We start from the raw sequence: 22,431 nt of genomic DNA on the forward strand, positions 1-22,431 counted from the left end.
TGCGGAGGCATACACAGTCGGCGCCTAGGAATAGAGTGCCCCAACGGCACAGGCCCGCCCGTGGATCGGTGGGCCCCGACCGCGGGCCAGGCCACCATGGGGGCACTCCCGGGGCCAGATCCCCCTGCGACCCCCCAAGAACCCCGGAGCCCACCCGCGCCGCCAGGTCCCGCCGGTAAGGGACCAACTCCAATCTATGGCAGCAGGACCGGTATAAAACGAGCGGGACTTCAGCCCATCGCGGGCCGGAGAATCACCGGGGAGGCCGCTGCCAGCGGCCGCCGACCGGCGCAGCGCGATTCCCATCCACACCAAATCCCCGGTGCCGGAGAATTCGGCAGCCGGCGGGGGCTGGATTCACGCCGGCCCCCGGTGATTCTCCGACCCGGCGGGGAGTCGGAGAATCCCGTCCCTTGCATTGAACCCATGCTGTTGCCGTCACTCCGAATCACACACCGGCTGTCCAGCCAAACCAACGAACGTGAATAGGGATGGGAGGGGGAAAAGTTGAGAAGGTAACTACTCTGTCTAAGGCTCGCTCAGCATTTTGGTTTCAAGAAAAATAGCTAGCCTGCAGCTCAACCAGCACAGCTGAATGGCTTCTCGGATAACAGGGAGTAGCAGGTCTTTCCCGAATTAACTGCACACAAAGCAGTGCCCCATTTAATACTGGACCTTCATCAATACCTTCAGGACAATGAAGGATCTCAACTTGTGCAACAAGAAGGAAAAGTTTCATTCATCATTAAAACTTTGATGTTTCCCCTTTGGCTGGTTTAGCACAGTGGGCTAAACAGCTGGCTTGTAATGCAGAACAATGCCAGCAGCGCAGGTTCAATTTCCCTCAGGCCTCCCCGAACAGGCACCGGAATGTCGAGGCTAGGGGCTTTTCACAGTAACTTCATTGAAACCTACTTGTGACAATAAGTGATTATTATTATTAATTGATAGGTACTGATTGATCGTTTACATCACTTAGTTACCATTGAGTGATAGTTTGCATCGAAAGTGCCGTGTTTCTCCATTTTTCCTGCACCCCCATCAAAGCAAAGAGCCAGTCTAATTAGCCAGTCCAATGGTGTTGACCCTCATTCCCTCCATGGGTACAGACCATAAAACTCCATTGCTTCAGTCACCCTAAAATCAGTACTCTTTATTCACTATTCCGATGAGCCTTGACCGAAACAATTCTGATCAAAGCCTTACTGTTCAACCTTAAAACATCCCGATCGCCAAGATGATTCCTCTTCGGAGGGCATTAATTAGATTGAAATACACAGAATGTGTGGCACAGAAATGGGGCATTCATCCCACTTACTCTGCGCTATTTTTCTCCTCACCAAGTCTCTTTCCATTCTATCCACCTCACCTTCTCAGCATTAAGAATAATAATCTTTATTGTCACAAGTAGGCTTATATTAACACTGCAATGAAGTTACTGTGAAAAGACCCGAGTCGCCACACTCCGGCGCCCGATCGGGTACACAGAGGGAGAATTCAGAATATCCAATTCACCTAACAGCACGTCTTTCGGGACATGTGGGAGAAAACCGGAGCACCCAGAGGAAACCCATGCAGTCGCAGGGAGAACGTACAGACTCCACACAGTGATTCAAGCTGGGAATCGAACTGGGATCCTGGAGCTGTGCTGCCCAGCTTTCTATTTCCTTTCCTCTCAAGTACCATTTGCCTCCAGTGTGTGTTGTGGTTGTGAGTTCCACATTCCAACCTTGCTCGGAGTAAAGAAATTTCTCCTGATTTCCCTGTTGAAGGTATTAATAAGCACCTTGTATTTATGGCACAATACAGAAAATGCTGGAAATATTCAGCAAGTCAGTGTTATGGGTGTCTGGTCAGTCCTCAACAATGGCTAAGATACTGAACCAGACACAACACGTTTTTAAGTTTGAAGACTGTGCAGAAGGATCGATTTGTTCCAGGAGTGATAATATAAGCAATAGGTCTTGGTTATTTTATAAACAAACTTTATTAAAATAAAATAAAGCAATATCTCAACTCTTACTTCAGCTAACTCTAACAGATTACATGTAGTTTCTTAACCTTAACACACAGGTTCCCATTAAACCACACTGAACATGAAAAGGCAGCTCTTGTTCCACTTACACAAAAAGACTAAAGGAAAACTTGCATTGACTGAACCACTTTTCTTCTGTTAGGGACAATTATTCAGAATATTTTTTCCAAGTCTGCCTCAGTGGCAACTTTCATTACCTCTCTGCTCGGTTTCCAAGGCCTTTTCTGGAACTGCTCAAAACAGCATTTCTTCCCTCGCGCTCTGTCTAGGCTCCACCAAGCCCTTCAAACAAAGGTTCTCCCGGAGGTGGCCAGACTTGAAACAATTATCGTTATCTGGGCTGTCTTGTTTCCCACTCCCGTTTCTACAAAAGAACAGAACTATGCCGATCATATGTAACTAACCTTCCATTGATGGACAAATAGGTCATCAGACTCTGTGATGGGCTAATGGCTTATCAAACAAGGTTGCCCTGAATGACAATTGTTCTTGAGTGGATCATCCTGGCTGAAGTGGGGCATTCTCAATAAGAGGTTAAGTCTGAATAGGACAAGGTAACTCTGGGTGTGGGCGTATTCCTCTTACTCTGCTGCTGGTAATTTTTTCCTTTCGCCTGTTTAACCCCCAAATTGCCAGCTACATCGTGGGCCCCATTTCTGGACCCAAATTCCTAATACTCTTCCTATCATCTGTGGAGAGAGAAACAGAGTTAACATTTCAGGTTATGTGCAGGCAGACCCACAATTTAAACTCTGCTTTTCTCTCTGCCGATGCTAGATCGGCTGACTGCTTCCAGTATGTTCTGTTGCTATTTCAGACTTCCAGCATCTGCAGTATTCGTTTTTTTATCTCGTTTTGAATTCTCCCATCAGCGGAAGCATTCACTCCACATCTACCCTATCCAACCCATTCACAATTTTAACTAACTCTTATCAGGTCCCCTCTAAGTCTTCAAAATTGTTCAATCTTTCGTACTATTGTGACCTCTGCAGCATCCTTAAAAATCTATTTTTTGTACTTTCTGCAGTGTCTTGATGTTCTTTTTGCCCCTAGGTGTCTTTACCCTTCTACCGTTAATTAAAATGTAGATAATGGGCGCAATCTACCCGAATGGGAACTGCGTCCCATAACCAGTGCATTTGACTGGGTATTTCAGAGTGCTGTGAAACCCCCCCCCCCAATCGAATGGAACTCTGTTTCTATTCGGGTAAATCCGGGGCCTCAGTGGGAAACTCGCTGATGAGGCCGCATTTCGTACTTGTTTCCGCTTGCCGGAACTCTTCAGTGCAGAAGGAGATGGGGAAGCCATTTTTAAATCGCATCCCTATCTCTCACTCCCACCTCAGGACACGACCCCCGAACCCCCCAAAGCCCTAGAAGGGGATCCTCAGGCCCCCCATGTACCTCCCTGCACCCGCACAGAGCACCACCGGGCTTGATCCCCATCGCGGGAAAAATGCAGCTTGCCACTCCAGCCTGGCACGACAGCGATGCCCCTTCCGGCTCGCAGTGCCACCGGGCACCTTAGCATTCCCAGGCTGGCACTTAAGTGGTAGTGGCATCAGCAGTGCCTGGGTGCCACCCCGCCCAGAGGGCAAACACCCGAGTGCCTCCAATTCCCTGGGAGATCCCCGGAAGTGTTGTTCTGTCTGGTCCCCGTTTGTGGAGACCAGCACTGAACGGCACTTGCCCGAGGTCTCCAAGGTGAAGGGGTTACATCCCAATGCCTTGGTTAGATCATGGGAGTGCATATCAGAGTGAGACTAGCTGTCTCAGTCTATTATGCAGATTTGTCAGAAAGTCATCTATCCACAATGGCCAGGATTCACATCGCAACATCTCACAGGATAGAATTAAATGTTGCGACACATGGCGACCCAGCTAACTCCCGTAAAAGGTATCTCCCGGCACCTACTTGCCACGTCGCACCGCATGCACTGCCTTTCGGGTGTAACACAGCCAGTCGATCGTGCCCAACTTTTCTACTTTCGGCACCAAACATGCATCCATTCTCAAGTTCATTTGCCACTCAAAGGGCCCGTCTGCAAATTTGCCTAATGTCTTTGTGTGCTATGTTATGTTCTTCCTCACTGTCAGATTTACCCCCAGTTGGCAAACATTTGAAAATTCTGATGGAGTTACTTGTTCCCTAGTTCAGATCATTAACACACTTTGGAAAGACCATAGACCATAAGACATAGGAGCAGAATTGGGCCACTCGGCGCATCGAGTCTGCTTCGCCATTCAATCATGGCTGATATTTTTCTCATCCCCATTCTCCTGCCTTCTCCCCATAACCCCTGATCCCTTATTAATCAAGAAGCTATCTATCTCTGTCTTAAAGACACTCAGTGATTTGGCCTCCACAGTCTTCTGCGGCAGAGTTCCACAGATTCACCACCCTCTGGCTGAAGAAATTCCTCCTCATCTCTGCTTTCAAGGATCGTCCTATAAAATATGAGATAACTCCACCCCAAGCACCAACTCAGGTGGGAAAAGCGGTATGTAGACCACCAGCGGCGCTGCTTGCTTTTCCCAGTGAAATTTTGAACTCTCTGAAAAGTAAAATCCAGGAGACGGGTCTCACGATGTCCAGCTGGCGGAGCAGGCTGAACATCAGGTTTCAAAAGATCAGAGCACCATTTTTAAAGGGCATTCCAACGTGCACTGCCTGAGCATGACCCACTTCCCCTCCCCCGGGGGATATACTTACCTGTGCACGCCTGTCGAGTTCTGTTAGCCAGTTCCCTGTTTGTAAAGCCCTGCTGACATATCGTCATGCCGCAGGGGAGGGGACTTTCCTGCATGGGCTGGATGTTACAATGGGAAGGCTCACTAATTATATTCAAATGCATTCATTCGCATCATTGTATGGCGGGAATCCCATGACGTCACTGGCGAGGAGGTGGGGTTACAAACAAGCAGGGAAATCCCGCCGCTGTAAAAGCTGTTTCGGGACTCCCTTTCGATTTTCCGGCCACCGAAATGGGAGGGGGGGATTTTTGTTTTTTAAACTAATTTACAGGATGTGGGCGTCGCTGGTTAGGCCAGCATTTATTGCCCATCCCTAGTTGCCCTTCAGAAGATGGTGATGAGTTGCCTTCTTGAACCGCTACAGTCCTTGGGGTGCAGGTACACCCACTGTGTTGTTAAGGAATGAGTTTCAGGGTATTGCCCCAGCGACAGTGAAGGAGCGGCGATATATTTCCAAGTCAGGATGGTGATTGACTTGGAGGGGAATCTCCCGATGGTGGGGTTCCCAGGTATCTGCTGCTCTTCTCCTTCTGGATGGTAATAGTCATGGGTTTGGAACGTGTTATCTGAGGAACCTTGGTGAGTTACTGCAGTGCATCTTGTAGATGGTACACACGGCTGCCAGTTTGGCGGTGGTGGAGGGTTTGAATGTTTGTGGAAGGGGAGCAGTCAAGCGGGCTGCTTTGTCCTGGATGGTGTTGAGCTCCTTCAGTGTTGTTAGAGCTGCACTCATCCAGGCAAATGGAGAGTATTCCTCTGTTTATGTGCGAGAGGGGACTGAGCACACGTCCTTGTGCAATGCTCATTTCTACCCTTCTCCAATCAAAATGGCCACCCTTTATCTGCTTCCTGTTTTACTGTAAATTTGCTATCCAATCAACTATATGTGCATCATCATGAATAATTTATCCTGGGTTATAGAATCCCTACGGTGCATGAGGAGTCTGTACCGACCCTCCGAAAAAGCACCTTACCCAGGTCCACTCCTCACCCTATCCCCTTAATCCCATCAAACTTTGGACATTAAGGGGCAATTTAGCATGGCCAAAGTTAGTACAGAACTTGCATAAAGGAGAGCTATGTTGCTGAAGCATTCTTGCATTTATCCTGTATGATTCGAAGCGGTATGATTCTAAGTCCAATCAATGTTGCAATCTAGCAAACGTGTATTTAATTGGAGCACAGCAAGATTCCCCCCGAAAAAGCAACAGAACAAATGGCAGGATAGTCTGTTCTTAAGTGTTGACTACGGGCTCACTGTCGGTCAAGATTCTAGAACACCCTTGTTCTCCTTTGAATAGGGCCACGGATCTTTTATGTCCATCCAAGAGGCCACATAATTCAATATCTCATCCCAAAGCTGGACAGTGACCATCTGATTCAGAAGAGTGTGCTACACCCGAGCCCAGTCTGACACTTAATATTCTGCTAATACTAAACAGCAATATTCAAAAATTTGCTGACAAATTAAGAACTGGGTGAGCACTTTTTTAAATATTATTTAAATACAAGTGGTAATCCACTTACATTAGTTGAATTCCGTAGAATCTCTACAGTGCAGAAACAGGCCATTTGGCCCATCGAGTCTGCGCCAACCCTCTGAAAGAGCACAATCTCCAGGCCCATTCCTCCCGCCCTATCTCCGTAACTATGTAACCTGCAGCTCTGTGGGCACCAAGGGTCAATTTTAGCATGGCTAATCTAGCTAATATGCACATCTTTGGACTGTGGGAAGAAACTGTGTGGCGACATGGTAGCACAGTGTTTAACACTGTTGCTGCACAGCAGCAGGGCCCCGGGTTTGATTCCCAGCTTGGGTCACTGTCTGTGCGGAGTCTGCACGTTCTCCTTGTGTCTTCCTCCGGGTGCTCCAATTTCCTCCCACAAGTCTCAAAAGACGTGTTCGGTAATTTGGTCATTCTGAATTCTCCCTCCGCGTACCAGAACAGGCGCCGGAATGTGGCAACTCGGGGCATTTCACAGCAACTTCATTGCAGTGTTAATGTAAGCCTACTTGTGACAATAAAGATTATTATTATTAACTGGAGCAGCCGGAGGGATCCCACGCAGGCACAGGTAGAAAGTGCAAACTCCACCCAAGGCAGGAATGGAACTGGGTTGCTGCTAACCTAAATGTAATCAGAAAAGATTTTTCATGAAGGAGTGGGAAAGTTAATGAGAAACCTAAAAATAAATAAACAGACTTGTACAATATTGTAAATGAGTTCACTGAATACAGGTTTCACTAGGTTGGGATATTTAACTTCTCGGAACAGTTAAAAATAAACACAGATCAAGCTATACTACAAGCCAACATATAAAGCCAGCCAGCAAGAATGACGTAAAATAGTTTCTATTTCAAAATATTAGTACCTGGAGATTAGGCAAAGTGCAATGAGAGAAAATGTACTAAATATTTTCAATGTCCATTCAGTTAAAAGAAGTGAAATTCAAACATTTGACCCTCATAGAGTGTTAAATCCTTAAAACCCAAATCTGGGCAAGACTCAGATGCTGCGCCCGTATCTGATGCCACTAGACAAGGCAAGAAATGACTACTAGTCCCTCACCATCAACCTCCAATTTCTCGGATCTTCATTTTAACACTTAACTGATTTCTCTCTAATCCCCCCCCCCCCCCCCCCCCACCCCCCGCCCCACCACCCCCCGCCCCACCACAAGGGGCTGTGTGCAACATCATACCCATTCATATTCCTCTGCTTAGATCAAGACTCATCAGATCAAGACTATCGAACCCACTGTTTCCCAAGACGGGCATTCCAACCCATCTCAATCGCTTCTATCATTTTAAAGCTTTTAATGACTCACTGTTGGCATCCCTTAACATCCACATGCACTTCCTATTCCTGAATATTGATAACTTTCCCGACAGTATAGACATCCGTCTTTTATAAAACAGGCATATCATAAAAATAATCGACAGGCTAATTTCCTCACTACTAAAAAAAAAAGCTGACTGTACAAAATAATAAGAATGCACAAAGGAAATTAATATAACCACATACATAATGGTAGCACAGTGGGGGCAGCACGGTAGCACGGTGGTTAGCACAATTGCTTCACGGCTCCAGGGTCGCTTCCCGGCTTCAGTCACTGTCTGTGCAGAGTCTGCACATTCTTCCCGCGTGTGCGTGGGTTTCCTCCGAGTGCTCCGGTTTCCTCCCACAGTCCAAAGATGTGTCGGTTAGGTGGACTGGCCATGATAAATTGCCCTTAGTGTCCAAAAAGGTTAGGTGGGGTTACTGGGATAGGGTGGGGGTGTGGGCTTAAGTGGGGTGCTCTTTCTAAGGGCCAGTACAGACTTGATGGGTCGAATGGCCTCTTTCTGCACTGTAAATGCTATAAGATCTTAAAATGAGCAATGACTTGTATTAATATTGTCCCAAAGCTCCTCAGAGTGGCATTATAAAGTAAAATTCGACACCCAACCACTTATTAGAGCAGGAGATTTTATGGCAATCCAGAAGACTTGGGAGCAGAAGTAGGCCATTCGGCCCATCAAGCCTGTTCTGCCATTCAATGAGATCCTGACTGATCGGAAATTATAATCTTCAACTCCACTTTCTCGCCTTATCCCCAAAACCCGTGATTCCCTTACTGATTAAATATGTGTCTATCTCAGCCTTGAACATATTTAATGACCCAGCCTCTATAGCTCTCTGTGGTGAAGAATTCCACAGATTAACCATCCTGAGAGAGGAACGTCCTCCTCATCTCTGTCTTAATGGATGGCCCCCTTACTCTGACATTATGTCCTTTGGGCCTAGGCACTCCCACAAGAGGAAATAGTCACCCAGCATCTGCCCTGTCAAGCCCTCTGAGAATCTTTATGTCTCAATAAGGTTGACTCTCATTTTTCTAAACTCCAATAAGTACAGGCTCTATCAACTCAACCTCCCCTCATAAGAAAATCCCTCCATACTCAGGGTCAACCTAGTGCGCCTTCCCTGGATTGCCTCTAATGCCAGTATATATTTCCTTAGATAAAGGGACCAAACTGTTTGCAGTATTCTAAGAGTGCTCTAACTAGTGCCTTGCATGGTCGAAGCAAGACTTCCCTATTTTTATACTCCAGTCCCTTTAAAACAAAGGCCAACATTCCATTTGCTTTTCCCATGACCAGCTAAACCTGCATGCATGAACTTGATTTATGCACGAGGACCCCCAGGTTCCTCTGTGCTGCAGCTTTCTGCAGCCTTTCTCCATTTATATAATAGTAATCAACCTAAAGCTTCATCAAAGAAGTAGGTTTTAAGGAGTGTTGGAGGAAATAGAAGCACAGAGGTTTAAGGAGGGAATTGTGGAACTTAAGGCCTTTGCAGCTGAAGCCTACAGTGGAACGATTAAAATTTGAGATGCTCAAAAAGCCAGAATTAGTAGGGCGCAGATATCTTAGTCATAGTCATACAGATTTACAGCACAGAAAGAGGCTCTTCAGCCCATCATGTCTATGCTGGCCATTCTAATTCCATTTTCCAACACTTAGTCCATAGCGTTGTATGGCACGGCATTTCAAGTGCACGGCATTTCAAGTGCACATCCAAATGCTTCTTAAATGTTGAGGGTTTCCACCCCTATCACCCTTTCAGGCAGAACGTTCCTGATTCCCACCACCCTCTGGGTGAAAAAGGTTTTCTTCAATCACCTCTAAATCTCCTGCCCCAGTACCTTAAATCTGTGCCCCCTGGTTTTTGATCCCTCTGCTAAGGGGAAATGTTTCTTCCTATCCACCCTATCTATATCCCTCATAATCATATACACCTCAATCCAATCCCTTCTCAGCTTTCTCTGCTCTGAGGATACCAATCCCAGTCTATCCAGCCTCTCTTCAGATCCAGCAGAGGGCAGTAGAGCGGAGCTACTGATTGGCCGTTGCAGGGGAAATTTGCATACGTCCTTGTGCTCACCCTAACTTGGAGGCGTACCTGAACAAGAGACCCTAGCTGTTCAAGTGAAGGCAAGCATCCAGCAGAGGGCAGTAGAGCGGAGCTGCTGATTGGCCGTTGCAGGGGAAATTTGCATACGTCCGTGGGCTCACCCTAACTTGGAGGCGTACCTGAACAAGAGACCCTAGCTGTTCAAGTGAAGGCAAGCATCCAGCAGAGGGCAGTAGAGCGGAGCTGCTGATTGGCCGTTGCAGGGGAAATTTGCATACGTCCGTGTGCTCACCCGAACTTGGAGGCATACCTGAACAAGAGACCCTAGCTGTTCAAGTGAAGGCAAGCATCCAGCAGAGGGCAGTAGAGCGGAGCTGCTGATTGGCCGTTGCAGGGGAAATTTGCATACATCTGTGTGCTCACCCTAACTTGGAGGTGGTTTGTGGAGGAGCTCTTGTCAAGTGACACTTAAACCTGAAACACTTCATCAGTGTTTCCCTCCCGATCCCTCCTCTAACCAAAAAACAACCGCTGTAAGGATCAAGAGGAAGGCCCGAGGGCAGGTAGAAGTGGAAAGTTGAACCTTTAAGTCATAGCCTGCAGGTAAGGGATTGGCTGCTGACTGGTAAGTAGTTTTTATTTATTTTCCCTCAGGTGTTATCGTGCGGGGCGCAGAGGTTGCTGAGTGAGTGCTTGCTGAGAAGGGGAGTGAATAACAGGTAAGCTCTTTCTTTCTTTTTTTTTAATCTAGAGGGGATGACAGGGAAGGTAGTGCAATGTTCCTCCTGCAGAATGTTTGAGGTGAGGGATGCCGTCAGTGTCCCTGCTGATTTCATCTGTGGGAAGTGCACCCATCTCCAGCTCCTCAGAAACCGCGTTAGGGAACTGGAGCTGGAGTTGGATGAACTTCGGATCATTCGGGAGGCAGGGATGGTCATAGATAGAAGCTTCAGGGATGTAGTTACTCCGAAGAATAAAGCTAGATGGGTGACGGTGAGAGGGGCTGGGAGGAAGCAGTCAGTACAGGGATCCCCTGTGGCTGTTCCCCTTAGTAACAAGTATACCATTTTGGATACTGTTGGGGGGGATGACTTACCAGGGTTAAGCCATGGGGTACAGGTCTCTGGCACAGGGTCTGTGCCTGTTGCTCAGCAGGGAAGGGGGGAGAGGAGTAGAGCATTAGTCATTGGAGACTCCATAGTTAGGGGGATAGATAGGAGATTCTGTGGGATCGAGAGAGACTCACGGTTGGTGTGTTGCCTCCCAGGTGCCAGGGTGCGTGATGTCTCGGATCGTGTTTTCGGGATCCTTAAGGGGGAGGGGGAGCAGCCCCAAGTCGTGGTCCACATAGGTACCAACGACATAGGTAGGAAAAGGGATGGGGATGTAAGGCAGGAATTCAGGGAGCTAGGGTGGAAACTTAGATCTAGGACAAACAGTTATTGTCTCTGGGTTGTTACCCGTGCTACGTGATAGCGAGACGAGGAATAGGGAGAGAGAGAAGTTGAACACGTGGCTACAGGGATGGTGCAGGAGGGAGGGTTTCCGATTTCTGGATAATTGGGGCTCATTCTGGGGTCGGTGGGACCTCTACAAACGGGATGGTCTGCACCTGGACCAGACGGGTACCTATATTCTGGGGGGGGGAAATTTGCTAATGCTCTTCGGGAGGGTTTAAACTAGTTCAGCAGGGGCTTGGGAACCTGAATTGTAGCTCCAGTATACAGGAGGTTGAGAGTAGTGAGGTCATGAGTAGGGTTTCAAAGTTGCAGGAGTGTACCGGCAGGCAGGAAGGTGGTTTAAAGTGTGTCTTCTTCAATGCCAGGAGCATGCGGAATAAGGTGGGTGAACTTGCGGCATGGGTTGGTACCTGGGACTTCGATGTTGTGGCCATTTCGGAGACATGGATAGAGCAGGGACAGGAATGGTTGTTGCAGGTGCCGGGATTTAGATATTTCAGTAAGCTCAGGGAAGGTGGTAAAAGAGGGGGAGGGGTGGCATTGTTAGTCAAGGACAGTATTACGGTGGCAGAAAAGACGTTTGATGAGGACTCGTCTACTGAGGTAGTATGGGCTGAGATTAGAAACAGGAAAGGAGAGGTCACCCTGTTAGGGGTTTTCTCTCGGCCGCCAAAAAGTTCCAGAGATGTAGAGGAGAGGATTGCAAAGATGATTCTGGATAGGAGCGAAAGCAACAGGGTAGTTGTTATGGGGGACTTTAACTTTCCAAATATTGACTGGAAACGCTATAGTTCGAGTACATTAGATGGGTCCGTTTTTGTCCAACGTGTGCAGGAGGGTTTCCTGACACAGTATGTAGATAGGCCAACGAGAGGCGAGGCCATATTGGATTTGGTACTGGGTAATGAACCAGGACAGGTGTTAGATTTGGAGATAGGTGAGCACTTTGGTGATAGTGACCACAATTCGATTACGTTTACTTTAGTGATGGAAAGGGATAGGTATATACCCCGGGGCAAGGGTTATATCTGGGGGAAAGGCAATTATGATGCGATGAGGCAAGACTTAGGATACATCGGATGGAGAGGAAAACTGCAGGGGATGGGCACAATGGAAATGTGGAGCTTCTTCAAGGAACAGCTACTGCGTGTCCTTGATAAGTATGTACCTGTCAGGCAGGGAGGAAGTGGTCGAGTGAGGGAACCGTGGTTTACTAAAGCAGTCGAAACACTTGTCAAGAGGAAGAAGGAGACTTATGTAAAGATGAGACATGAAGATTCAGTTAGGGCGCTCGAGAGTTACAAGTTAGCTAGGAAGGACCTAAAGAGAGAGCTAAGAGGAGCCAGGAGGGGACATGAGAAATCTTTGGCAGGTAAGATCAAGGATAACCCAAAAGCTTTCTGTAGATATGTCAGGAATAAAAGAATGTCTAGGGTAAGAGTAGGGCCAGTCAAGGACAGTAGTGGGAAGTTATGCTTGGAGTGCGAGGAGATAGGAGAGGTGCTAAATGAATATTTTTCGTCGGTATTCACACAGGAAAAAGACAATGTTGTCGAGGAGAATACTGAGATTCAGGCTACTAGACTAGAAGGGCTTGAGGTTCATAAGGGGAGGTAGTAGCAATTCTGGAAAGTGTGAAAATAGATCAGTCACCTGGGCCGGATAGGATTTATCCTAGGATTCTCTGGGAAGCTAGGGAGGAGATTGCTGAGCCTTTGGCCTTGATCTTTAAGTCATTTTTGTCTCCAGGAATAGTGCCAGAAGACTGGAGGATAGCAAATGTTGTCCCCTTGTTCAAGAAGGGGAGTAGAGATAACCCTGGTGACTATAGACCAGTGAGCCTTACTTCTGTTGTGGGCAAAATCTTGGAAAGGTTTATGATAGGATGTATAATCATCTGGAAAGGAATAATTTGATTAGAGATAGTCAACACGGTTTTGTGAAGGGTAGGTCGTGCCTCACAAACCTTTATTGAGTTCTTTGAGAAGGTGACCAAACAAGTGGATGAGGGGAAAGCAGCTGATGTGGTGTATATGGATTTCAGTAAAGCGTTTGATAAGGTTCCCCATGGTAGGCTACTGCAGAAAATATGGAGGCATGTGATTCAGGGTGATTTAGCAGTTTGGATCAGAAATTGGATAGCTGGAAGAAGACAAAGGGAAGAAGACAAAGGGTGGTGGTTGATGGGAAATGTTCAGACTGGAGTCCAGTTACTAGTGGTGTACCACAAGGATCTGTTTTGGGGCCACTGCTGTTTGTCATTTTAATAAATGACCTGGAGGAGGGCGTAGAAGGATGGGTGAGTAAATTTGCAGATGACACTAAAGTCGGTGGAGTTGTGGACAGTGCGGAAAGATGTTACAAGTTACAGAGGGACATAGATAAGCTGCAGCGCTGGGCTGAGAGGTGGCAAATGGAGTTTAATGCAGAAAAGTGTGAGGTGATTCATTTTGGAAGGAATAACACGAAGACAGAGTACTGGGCTAATGGTAAGATTCTTGACAGTGTGGATGAGCAGAGAGATCTCGGTGTCCATGTACATAGATCCCTGAAAGTTGCCACCCAGGTTAAGAGGGTTGTTAAGAAGGCGTACGGTGTGTTAGCTTTTATTGGTAGAGGGATTGAGTTTAGGAGTCATGAGGTCATGTTGCAGCTTTACAACACTCTGGTGCGGCCGCATTTGGAGTATTGCGTGCAATTCTGGTCGCCGCATTATAGGAAGGATGTGGAAGCATTGGAAAGGATGCAGAGGAGATTTACCAGAATGTTGCCTGGTATGGAGGGAAGATCTTATGAGGAAAGGCTGAGGGACTTGAGGCTGTTTTCGTTAGAGAGAAGAAGGTTAAGAGGTGACTTAATTGAGGCACACAAGATGATCAGAGGATTGGATAGGGTGGACAGTGAGAGCCTTTTTCCTCGGATGGTGATGTCTAGCACGAGGGGACATACCTTTAAATTGAGGGGAGATAGATATAGGACAGATGTCAGAGGTAGGTTCTTTACTCAGAGAGTAGTAAGGGCGTGGAATGCCCTGCCTGCAACAGGAGTGGACTCGCCAACACTAAGGACATTCAAATGGTCATTGGATAGACATATGGACAATAAGGGAATAGTGTAGATGGGCTTTAGAGTGGTTTCACACGTCGGCGCAACATCGCGGGCTGAAGGGCCTGTACTGCGCTGTAATGTTCTATGTTCATAGCTGAAATGCTCTAGCCTAGGCAACATCCTGGTGAATCTCCTTTGCACCCTCTTTAGTGCAATCACATCCATCGTATGGTGTGGCGACCAGAACTGCACACAGTAATCTAGCTGTGACCTAACGGGCATTTCATACAGCTCCAACATAAACTTGCTGCTCTTATATTCTATGCTTTGGCCAATAAAGGCAAGTATACCTTCTTAACCACTTTATCTACCTTTCCTTCTGCCTTCAGGAATCTTTGGACGTGATCCCCAGAGTCCCTCTGGTCCTCTGTACTTCCTAGCATTCACCGGGGGAAGGAGCAGCGCTCCGAAAGCTAGTGACATCGAAACAAACCTGTTGGACTTTAACCTGGTGTTGTAAAACTTCTTACTGAGCTCACCCCAGTCCAACGCCAGCATCTCCACATCATAGCATTTTACTGTTCATTGTGTATTCTCTTGCCTTATTAGTCCTCCGCTAGTACAGGATAAAGGCATTGATGGAAAGAAAAACATGTTGCCAAAGCATATATTATGAACATTTTGCAATTTGGCATTCTTGTGTTTGTCCTGATGCATGCACGACACTTTGGCAATGTGTCTCTCTTTTCAGCAATGTCTTTATCCTGCAGTCGGTGAGGACTGACAAGGCAAGGGAATACACTATCAACGGTCGGATACTCGGAATGATTAGAGGTAAGGAAGAGTGAGGTACAAAGGGATTACTACATGTCTGATGTCAATGAATTAACCTAGCTAATTGGAAAACCACTGTTGATCTAAACTATCTTTAAATTGGCGCACATTTTGTTTACAGCAAAATTGCATTACTGAGTTTTTCAACGATCTTATTTCACTGCATAAAGTCTGGCCACAAGTGGATTGTTTCGTAACAGTAAACCTGTACTTACAACGTTGGTTAAAATTTCTCTTCGGCGTGGTGAGGCACTGGCAAGGACCACACATTTCCCAACAAGTTTGGAAATAACTGGATTCAGCACCATGATGCCTGTCAACCAAGTTTAATTTTCAGTATTCTCACTGCCTGCAAAGAGTAAAAAGAGAGGTAATTATAATAAACTCTGCAGCCAGCCAATATATCATAGGAATTTTGACAAACACCTGGTTACACCAGCGCAGGTCAAAATCTGGAGCACCAAACACCTTAGAGAGAGAGAGAGAGAGCGCGAGAGCAGAAAAGGCCCTTCAACTCATCGAGCCTGCACTGACAATAACTACTTCTAATCTCAAGCTAATCCCCTTTACCAGCATTTGTCCCATATCCTTGAATGTGATGGTGTTTCAAGAGCTCATCCAAGTGATTTTTGTAAGTTGTGAGGTTTACAACCTCCTCTACCTTCCCAGGCAGTGCATTCCAGATGCTCACCATCCTCTTGAGTAAAACAAAAATTTTCATCTTTCAAATTTTAAAACATTTTTGTCCCAACCAATCTTCAACAAAGATATAAAAGTACACATCAAACGAATCCAACATTCTTAAATTGAGAATGTTTAAGCAAGCTACGTTTGTTCCTGACTGAGCTGATGTTCTTAATTCAGATTTATGTTTAAGCTTAAATAAAACTTTACATTCCTTATTTTGCTGTCAAAGCCAACAAGAGATGAAAGATGAGCCTGGAGCCCAAGAAACGACAGTGAATTCCAAACTTACAATCTAAACCCTGTTCCATTACACTTCTTTAAAGGATCAGCAAACACAAATAAAATACACATGCACACTGACATCACAGCTCCGACAAGGTCACTGACCTGAAACATCAAATCTGACTTTCTCTATCCACAGATGCAAACAGACCTGATAACTTCAAGCGATTTCTGTTTTGGATTTCTATTTTTTGTTCCGACAGCAACACATAGACACAAACCCAGAACCACACGAACAGACACCGGAATATATATACAGTGGCACATTCACAGGCACTGCCACTATCACAGACATGTGCAGCCACTGACATACGCGCAGGCACTGGCACATGTGCAAACAGACCCAAACACACACATAGAGCCTGACACACACAGACACACATACATACAGACCCTGACACACACAGACACACATACATAGACCCTGACACACACAGACACACATACATACAGACCCTGGCACACAGACACACATACATAGACCCTGACACACACAGACACACATACATACAGACCCTGACACACACAGACACACGTACATACAGACCCTGACACACACAGACACATACATACAGGCCCTGACAGACACATACATACAGACCCTGGCACACACATACATAGACCCTGGCACACACAGGCACACATACACAGACCCAGACACACATACATACAGACCCTGGAACACACAGACACACGTACATACAGACCCTGACACACAGACACATACATACAGGCCCTGACAGACACATACATACAGACCCTGACACACAGACACATACATACAGACCCTGGCACACACAGACATAGACCCTGACACACACAGACACACATACACAGACCCAGACACACATACAAACAGACCCTGGCACACACAGACACATACATACAGACCCTGACACACACAGACACACATACATACAGACCCTGACACACACAGACACATACATACAGACCCTGACACACACTCATATACAGACCCTGACAGGCACACAGACACTGACACACACGCAAACACACATACAGACACTGACATACACCCTCACACACACCTTGATAAATAGCTGTCAATGCAGTCCGCTCTTGTCCAATCTTCACAGAGCTTCTCTCCTGTGTGTGTGTGTGTGTGTGTGTGTGTGGTGGGGGGGGGGGGGGGGGGCTCTCACAGCGATTCCTCTCCCGGGGACAGCCCTGACATCCCCACACAATCCGTCGCCCCCCACCGCCGGGTTCCCGTTCCCTCTCCCTCTCCATGTCTTACCTGTTGTTATGGTGGAATGAAGGGACTGAGACCGGGGCAAAGGACGCCGACGCAGCTCTGAGTCCCCAGTGCGCAAGCGCAGCGTTGAGGGCCCAGACACGAGCGAGGGGGTTTACACTGCGCACGCGCCAGGGCCGGCCGGGGCCCCTCCTCCCTCCCATGCTGGTGTTGTGACGGGGGGGAGGGGACCTGTGGTTGAAATGTGGCCCAGGAGTGGTTCAGAGAGTGTCTTGAGTTCTGAAATTGGAGCTGAAAATTTATTTCCAAAACAAACTCCAAATATTTATTATTCATTAGTCCTGCGAAGCAATGGCGTGCAGATTCACCAGACTTACCAAGACTTCAAGGGCCAAATTATGAGGAATAAATACCCTACTCCTTTATTCCATGCAATATCGAAGATATAAACGGGTGATTTGCTTGAAGTTTTTAGAATTTTGAAAGAAATTGATAGAGACGATAGAAATTGTAGTGAAAGAGAAAATGCTGGAAAATCTCAAGCTAGCTTTGACAAAGAGTCATCGGACTCGAAACGTTAGCTCTTTTATCTCTCTCTACAGATGCTGCCAGACTTGCTGAGATTTTCCAGCATTTTCTCTTTCGTTTCAGATTCCAGCATCTGCAGTAATTTGCTTTTATAGAAATTGTAGTGATCTCTGTATGTGCATGTACACAAGGGGTTAATGAGTAATCAGCAGCACCACATGATCACTAGAGGGCCAGACCAACGGGGGTATAAAAAGCAGCCACATTGGGTTTTAGGCAGTCTCTCGGGTGCACTAGGACCAGGACAATATCAGAATAGTTCAGATGGCTAGTGGAGTTATGTGTAGTTATTGTAGTTAGATCTTGTTAACCTTATCACTAGTATCAAAGTTAAAGTAAAGAACTCATGCACTTGTTGTTATAGTTACTCAATAAACCTTTGTTGTTACTGGATGAGTTTGAGTCTTCATCGAGATTCAGAAGACCTCACCATCAACCAAGATTGAGTAGCACGAGTTACCTACCACACAGGTAAGAAGACAGAAATTTTTACATTGGTGGTGAAGTCTTGGAACGATAACTTCACAGTCTTAAAGCACTTTACGTCCAATGCAGTCACTGTTGTAAAGTAAGAAACACAGCAATCAACTTGTGCACAGCAAGGTCCCACAGTTATGTGATATCCAGAAATGTTGTTTCAAAATAAAGAACAATACAGCACAGGAACTGGCCCTTTGGCCCTCCAAGCCCGCACCGGCCATGATACCACCCTTGGCCAAAACCCTCAGCACTTCCTAGGCTGTATACCCATCCTACCCATGTATTTGTCGAGATGCCTTTTGAACGCCGTTAATTATCTGCTTCCACAACCTCCCCTGGCAGCACATTCCAGGCACTCACCACCCTCTGTGTAAAAGACCTGTCTCGCACACCTCCTCTAAACTTTGCCCAACGGACATTAAATCTATGCTCCCTGGTCTCTGACCCCTCCACCCAGGGAAAGGGCGCTTGCCCATCCACTCTATCTCATAATCTTGTAGACCTTTATCAGATCACCCCTCAACCTCCGTCGTTCTAATGAAAACAGTCCAAGTCTATTCAGCCTCGCCGCATAGCTAACACCCTCCAGACTAGGCAACATCCTGGTAAATCTCCTCTGCACCCTCTCCAAATCCCCCACATCCTTCAAGTATTGTGGTAGTAATCTTGTTGATTGGGGGATATATTTTGGAACCTTAGCGAACACCCTTGCAAGTCCATATAGAATACATCCATAAAAGAAGATAAGAAATAGGAGCTGGAGTAGTCTACTTGGCCCGCCAAGCCTGGTAGAACATTGCAGATAGAATATAATGTGATTAAGTGTGAAGGTTTACAAACTTTATCTTTTCCAGGTGCCGAACCTCCGCCAAATTTAGCCACACTGTCGCTTTAGGTAGCTCCGTGTCCTGCCACCAGCTCCATAATATTCCCCTCTGGGATATCAGGGAGGCAAAGGCCAACACATCAGCCTCTCTCCCTACCTGCACTCCCAGTTCTTCCAAAACTCCAAATATTGCCACCCACGGGCTTGGAGCCATCTTTACCCCCAGCACTTTTGACATAATTCCCGCAAAGGCCTCCAAAACCCCTCCAAATTCAGGCATGCGCAAAACATGTGGACATGATTCGTCTGTTCCCTTGTGCATGGCCTGCATCTATCCTCGACTCCTGGAAAGAACTGGCTCATCTTTTTAAAAAATATATTTAGAGTACCCAGTGACCCAGAGCTGAGATCGAACCTGGGACCTCGGTGCCGTGAGGCTGCAGTGCTAACCCACTGCGCCAACATGCTGCTTAACCGGCTCATCTTTGACACCGTCATGTGCACCCTATGCACCACTTTGAACTGGATGAGGAGGATGAGTTTACCCTCTGCCAAGCCTCATTCCATAGCCCTGCTTCTAGAACCCCCCCTTCCCCAGCTCCTCTTCCCATTTCCCTTTTATTTCCTGCACCAGTGACCACTCTTTCTCTGTCAACTCCCCATATATGGCCAAGACCCTTCTCCCCCAGTCGTATCCTCGGACAAATCTTAACTTGTAGTGCCGTGGGTTATAACTTTGGAAATGTAGCCACTCCTTCCGAACAAAGTGTCTAACTGGTGTAGCCACCTGGGTTGGCCACTTCCCGACTTAAAATGGAGAACCTCAAAGACTAAGGGGAAATTCAGCCAACACAGGCAAAGATTAGCAAGTACAGAAATCATGTGTCTTGAAACTTGCAAAAAAACAGACAGCACTGAAACCAGGAGCCACCTGCATAGTAATGAGCGATTCCAAGGCACAATTGCAACAGTTAAGGTGAATAAAGCCAAGCCAGATACCTCGGCGCCAGCAGGAGCCAAGACAAAGGAAGGCCAATGGACATTTAGGGACCGCCCAGCGATCAGGGAACAACTCCAGTATTGGAGAAATCGATCCAAGTGATCGGAATGCAGTCCAATAATTTGGAACCAGGTACGGGGTCCGCCCCGAAGGGCAGGAAGCCCCTGGGGACTATAAAGTAAAGCCCCCAAGTTCAAATCGTGCTTCTTGACAGGGTCACTCAACAACGTGAAGCAACCTCTGAGAGTGACCTGTCCAGCGGCCACGCCACTGAAGTAAGTCTCAAGTCAATGCTCGCTACGAGATAGGCGCTCCTCGCTACCAGTCCACACCAGTTTTTGAATCCTGCAGACTCAGGATCTGAACGAAAGGCCATTTGTTCCCCTGACCTGGTGGGCCAATTCCAAAGCTAAGTATAGGCCTTTTAGTGATAGGAATAGTCTAGAAAGTAGAGTTTATGCATGAGTAGTGATTTACTGTGTATAATAAATGTGTTTTGATTTGAATCTTACTAACTGGTGTGTTGAGTTATTGATCAGTACTTGAACCTCGTGGCGGTATCATAAAGATACCTGGCGACTCTAGAGCAAAGGTTAAACAAACAGAGCAAATTATGAATTAAGAGCCAACCAAAGTTAGCAACACTGGCAAATACTGAAACCCATTCCCACTAGGTAGTTGGAACTTTGCCTCTAGCTCTCCCAACTCTGCAAACGTCTCCCTAAAGCACTCCATTCCTGCCCTCTCCCACACCCTAAATATGGAGTCCAGGCCTGCAGGAATAAACCTGTGATTGTCACAGACCGGCGCTCACAATGACAAACCTTCCATCTTAAAATGCTGCTAGCATTGATTCCATACCTGAGGGCTGATACCACCTCCGGGCTCATAGAGTAACTGGCAGGCGAGAATTGAAGAGGTGTCAATAACAATGCCATTGAACTCATTCCTCTACATGTGATTTCTTCCATCCGACCTCGTACCCACTTCTCCTCCACTGCGCTTCTCAACATTCAGCAGGTAATAGTTCAGGTTTGGCAGCGCTAGCTTCATCTATCTCTCTCCCAATACTTCCCCCATAATCTGGGGTACATGGCCCACCCATGCAAACTCCAAGATCATATTGAACCTTCCAAAGAAAGATGTGGGAACAAGATCTTGGAAGGCGTGCAGACACTTCGGCAGCACCATCATTTTAACTGTCTGGAGCCTTCCAGCCAATGACAGCGGCAAAACATCACACCTCTTAAAATCCTCCTTTGCCCACCCCACCAGATTAGCCAAATTCAGCTTGTGCAACTGGGCCCAACTATGCGCCACTCAAATCCCCAGGTATCGGAAATTCGTCCCGACCAGCTGAAAAGGAAACTTCTCCAAGTCCTTCCCCCTCATCCGCGCATTGACCAGGAATACCTGTTCTTCCCCATGTTCAGCTTATACCCCGTGAATGAGTCAAACTCCCCCAGCATCCCCATGATCTCCACCAGTTTTGTAATTTTTAAAATATGAGTTTAGAGTACCCAATTTTCTTTCCAATTAAAGGGCAATTTAGCATTGTCAATTCACCTACCCTGCACATCGTTGGGTGATGGGGATGAGACCCACACAGACATGGTGAGAATGTGCAAACCTCACACGGATAGTGACCCAGGGCCGGGATCAAACCCGGGTCCTCTGCACCGTGAGGTACAGTGCTAACCACTGCACCACCGTGCCACCCTTCCAGTTTTTTAATATACAACAAAAGGTTGTCTGCTTTTAGGGAGATCCGATGCTCCATTCTCTCCCCCCCCATCACCACCACGATACCCCCCGCAAAGCTCTAAGTCCTATTCCAAGAGGCTCAATCACCAAAGCAAAAAGCAACGGAGACAGCGGACACCCACCCTGTGTGCCAAAGAAGCAAATCCACGTGTTTCCCAACCGGAAACCCTGGATGAACAGGGATATCCACTGCTTGCTGAAGTATAGGACTGAGGCATTCAAGTCAGGCGACCCTGACCTCGACAAGAAAGCCAGATATGATCTAAACAAATCCATCAAAGGTGCCAAAAGACAGTACCGAACCAAGCTCGAGTACCAGGCTAGCCACACGGATCCCCGCCGTCTATGGCAAGGTCTGCAAGAAATAACGGGCTACAAGATGAAGGCATGTAAAATCATTGGCTCCAACGCACTCGTCCCTGATGAGCTCAACGCATTCTGTGCCCGCTTTGAGCAGGAGGTCAGCGAGAGCGAGCCCTCCACCCCAGAAGCCACCGATGAACTTGTATCTGAGATCACCAATGCAGACGTCAGAGCAGCCTTCTCGAAAGTCAAATCA

The 22,431-nt window shown here is 47.0% G+C and overlaps 1 protein-coding gene and 1 long non-coding RNA gene across 5 annotated transcripts in view; one reads left to right on the forward strand and one right to left on the reverse strand.

Moving 5' to 3' along the window:
* Positions 1 to 17,395, reverse strand: part of asmtl (acetylserotonin O-methyltransferase-like) — a 75,105-nt gene extending 57,710 nt beyond the window's left edge. For 2 of the 4 annotated variants that reach the window (XM_072477307.1, XM_072477304.1), the window contains exons 1-2: positions 17,257 to 17,395; positions 15,245 to 15,378 (exon numbers count right to left, since the gene is read on the reverse strand). In XM_072477307.1, coding sequence (XP_072333408.1) covers positions 15,245 to 15,337 — 93 coding nt within the window. In that variant the 5' untranslated portion in view covers positions 15,338 to 15,378; positions 17,257 to 17,395. Of the gene's footprint in view, positions 1 to 15,244; positions 15,379 to 16,005; positions 16,027 to 16,103; positions 16,127 to 17,256 lie in introns of those variants that run through there. The other 2 variants (XM_072477306.1, XM_072477305.1) reach the window with 2 other exon arrangements.
* Positions 17,396 to 18,047: 652 nt separating this feature from the next.
* LOC140392075 (uncharacterized) overlaps positions 18,048 to 22,431 on the forward strand; it is a 48,465-nt gene continuing 44,081 nt past the window's right edge. The window contains exon 1 of the long non-coding RNA XR_011935238.1: positions 18,048 to 18,273. This is a non-coding gene — a long non-coding RNA (uncharacterized lncRNA). The remainder of the gene's footprint in view (positions 18,274 to 22,431) is intronic.

This window comes from Scyliorhinus torazame, chromosome 15 (assembly GCF_047496885.1).
Source record: "Scyliorhinus torazame isolate Kashiwa2021f chromosome 15, sScyTor2.1, whole genome shotgun sequence".
Taxonomy (NCBI): domain Eukaryota; kingdom Metazoa; phylum Chordata; class Chondrichthyes; order Carcharhiniformes; family Scyliorhinidae; genus Scyliorhinus; species Scyliorhinus torazame.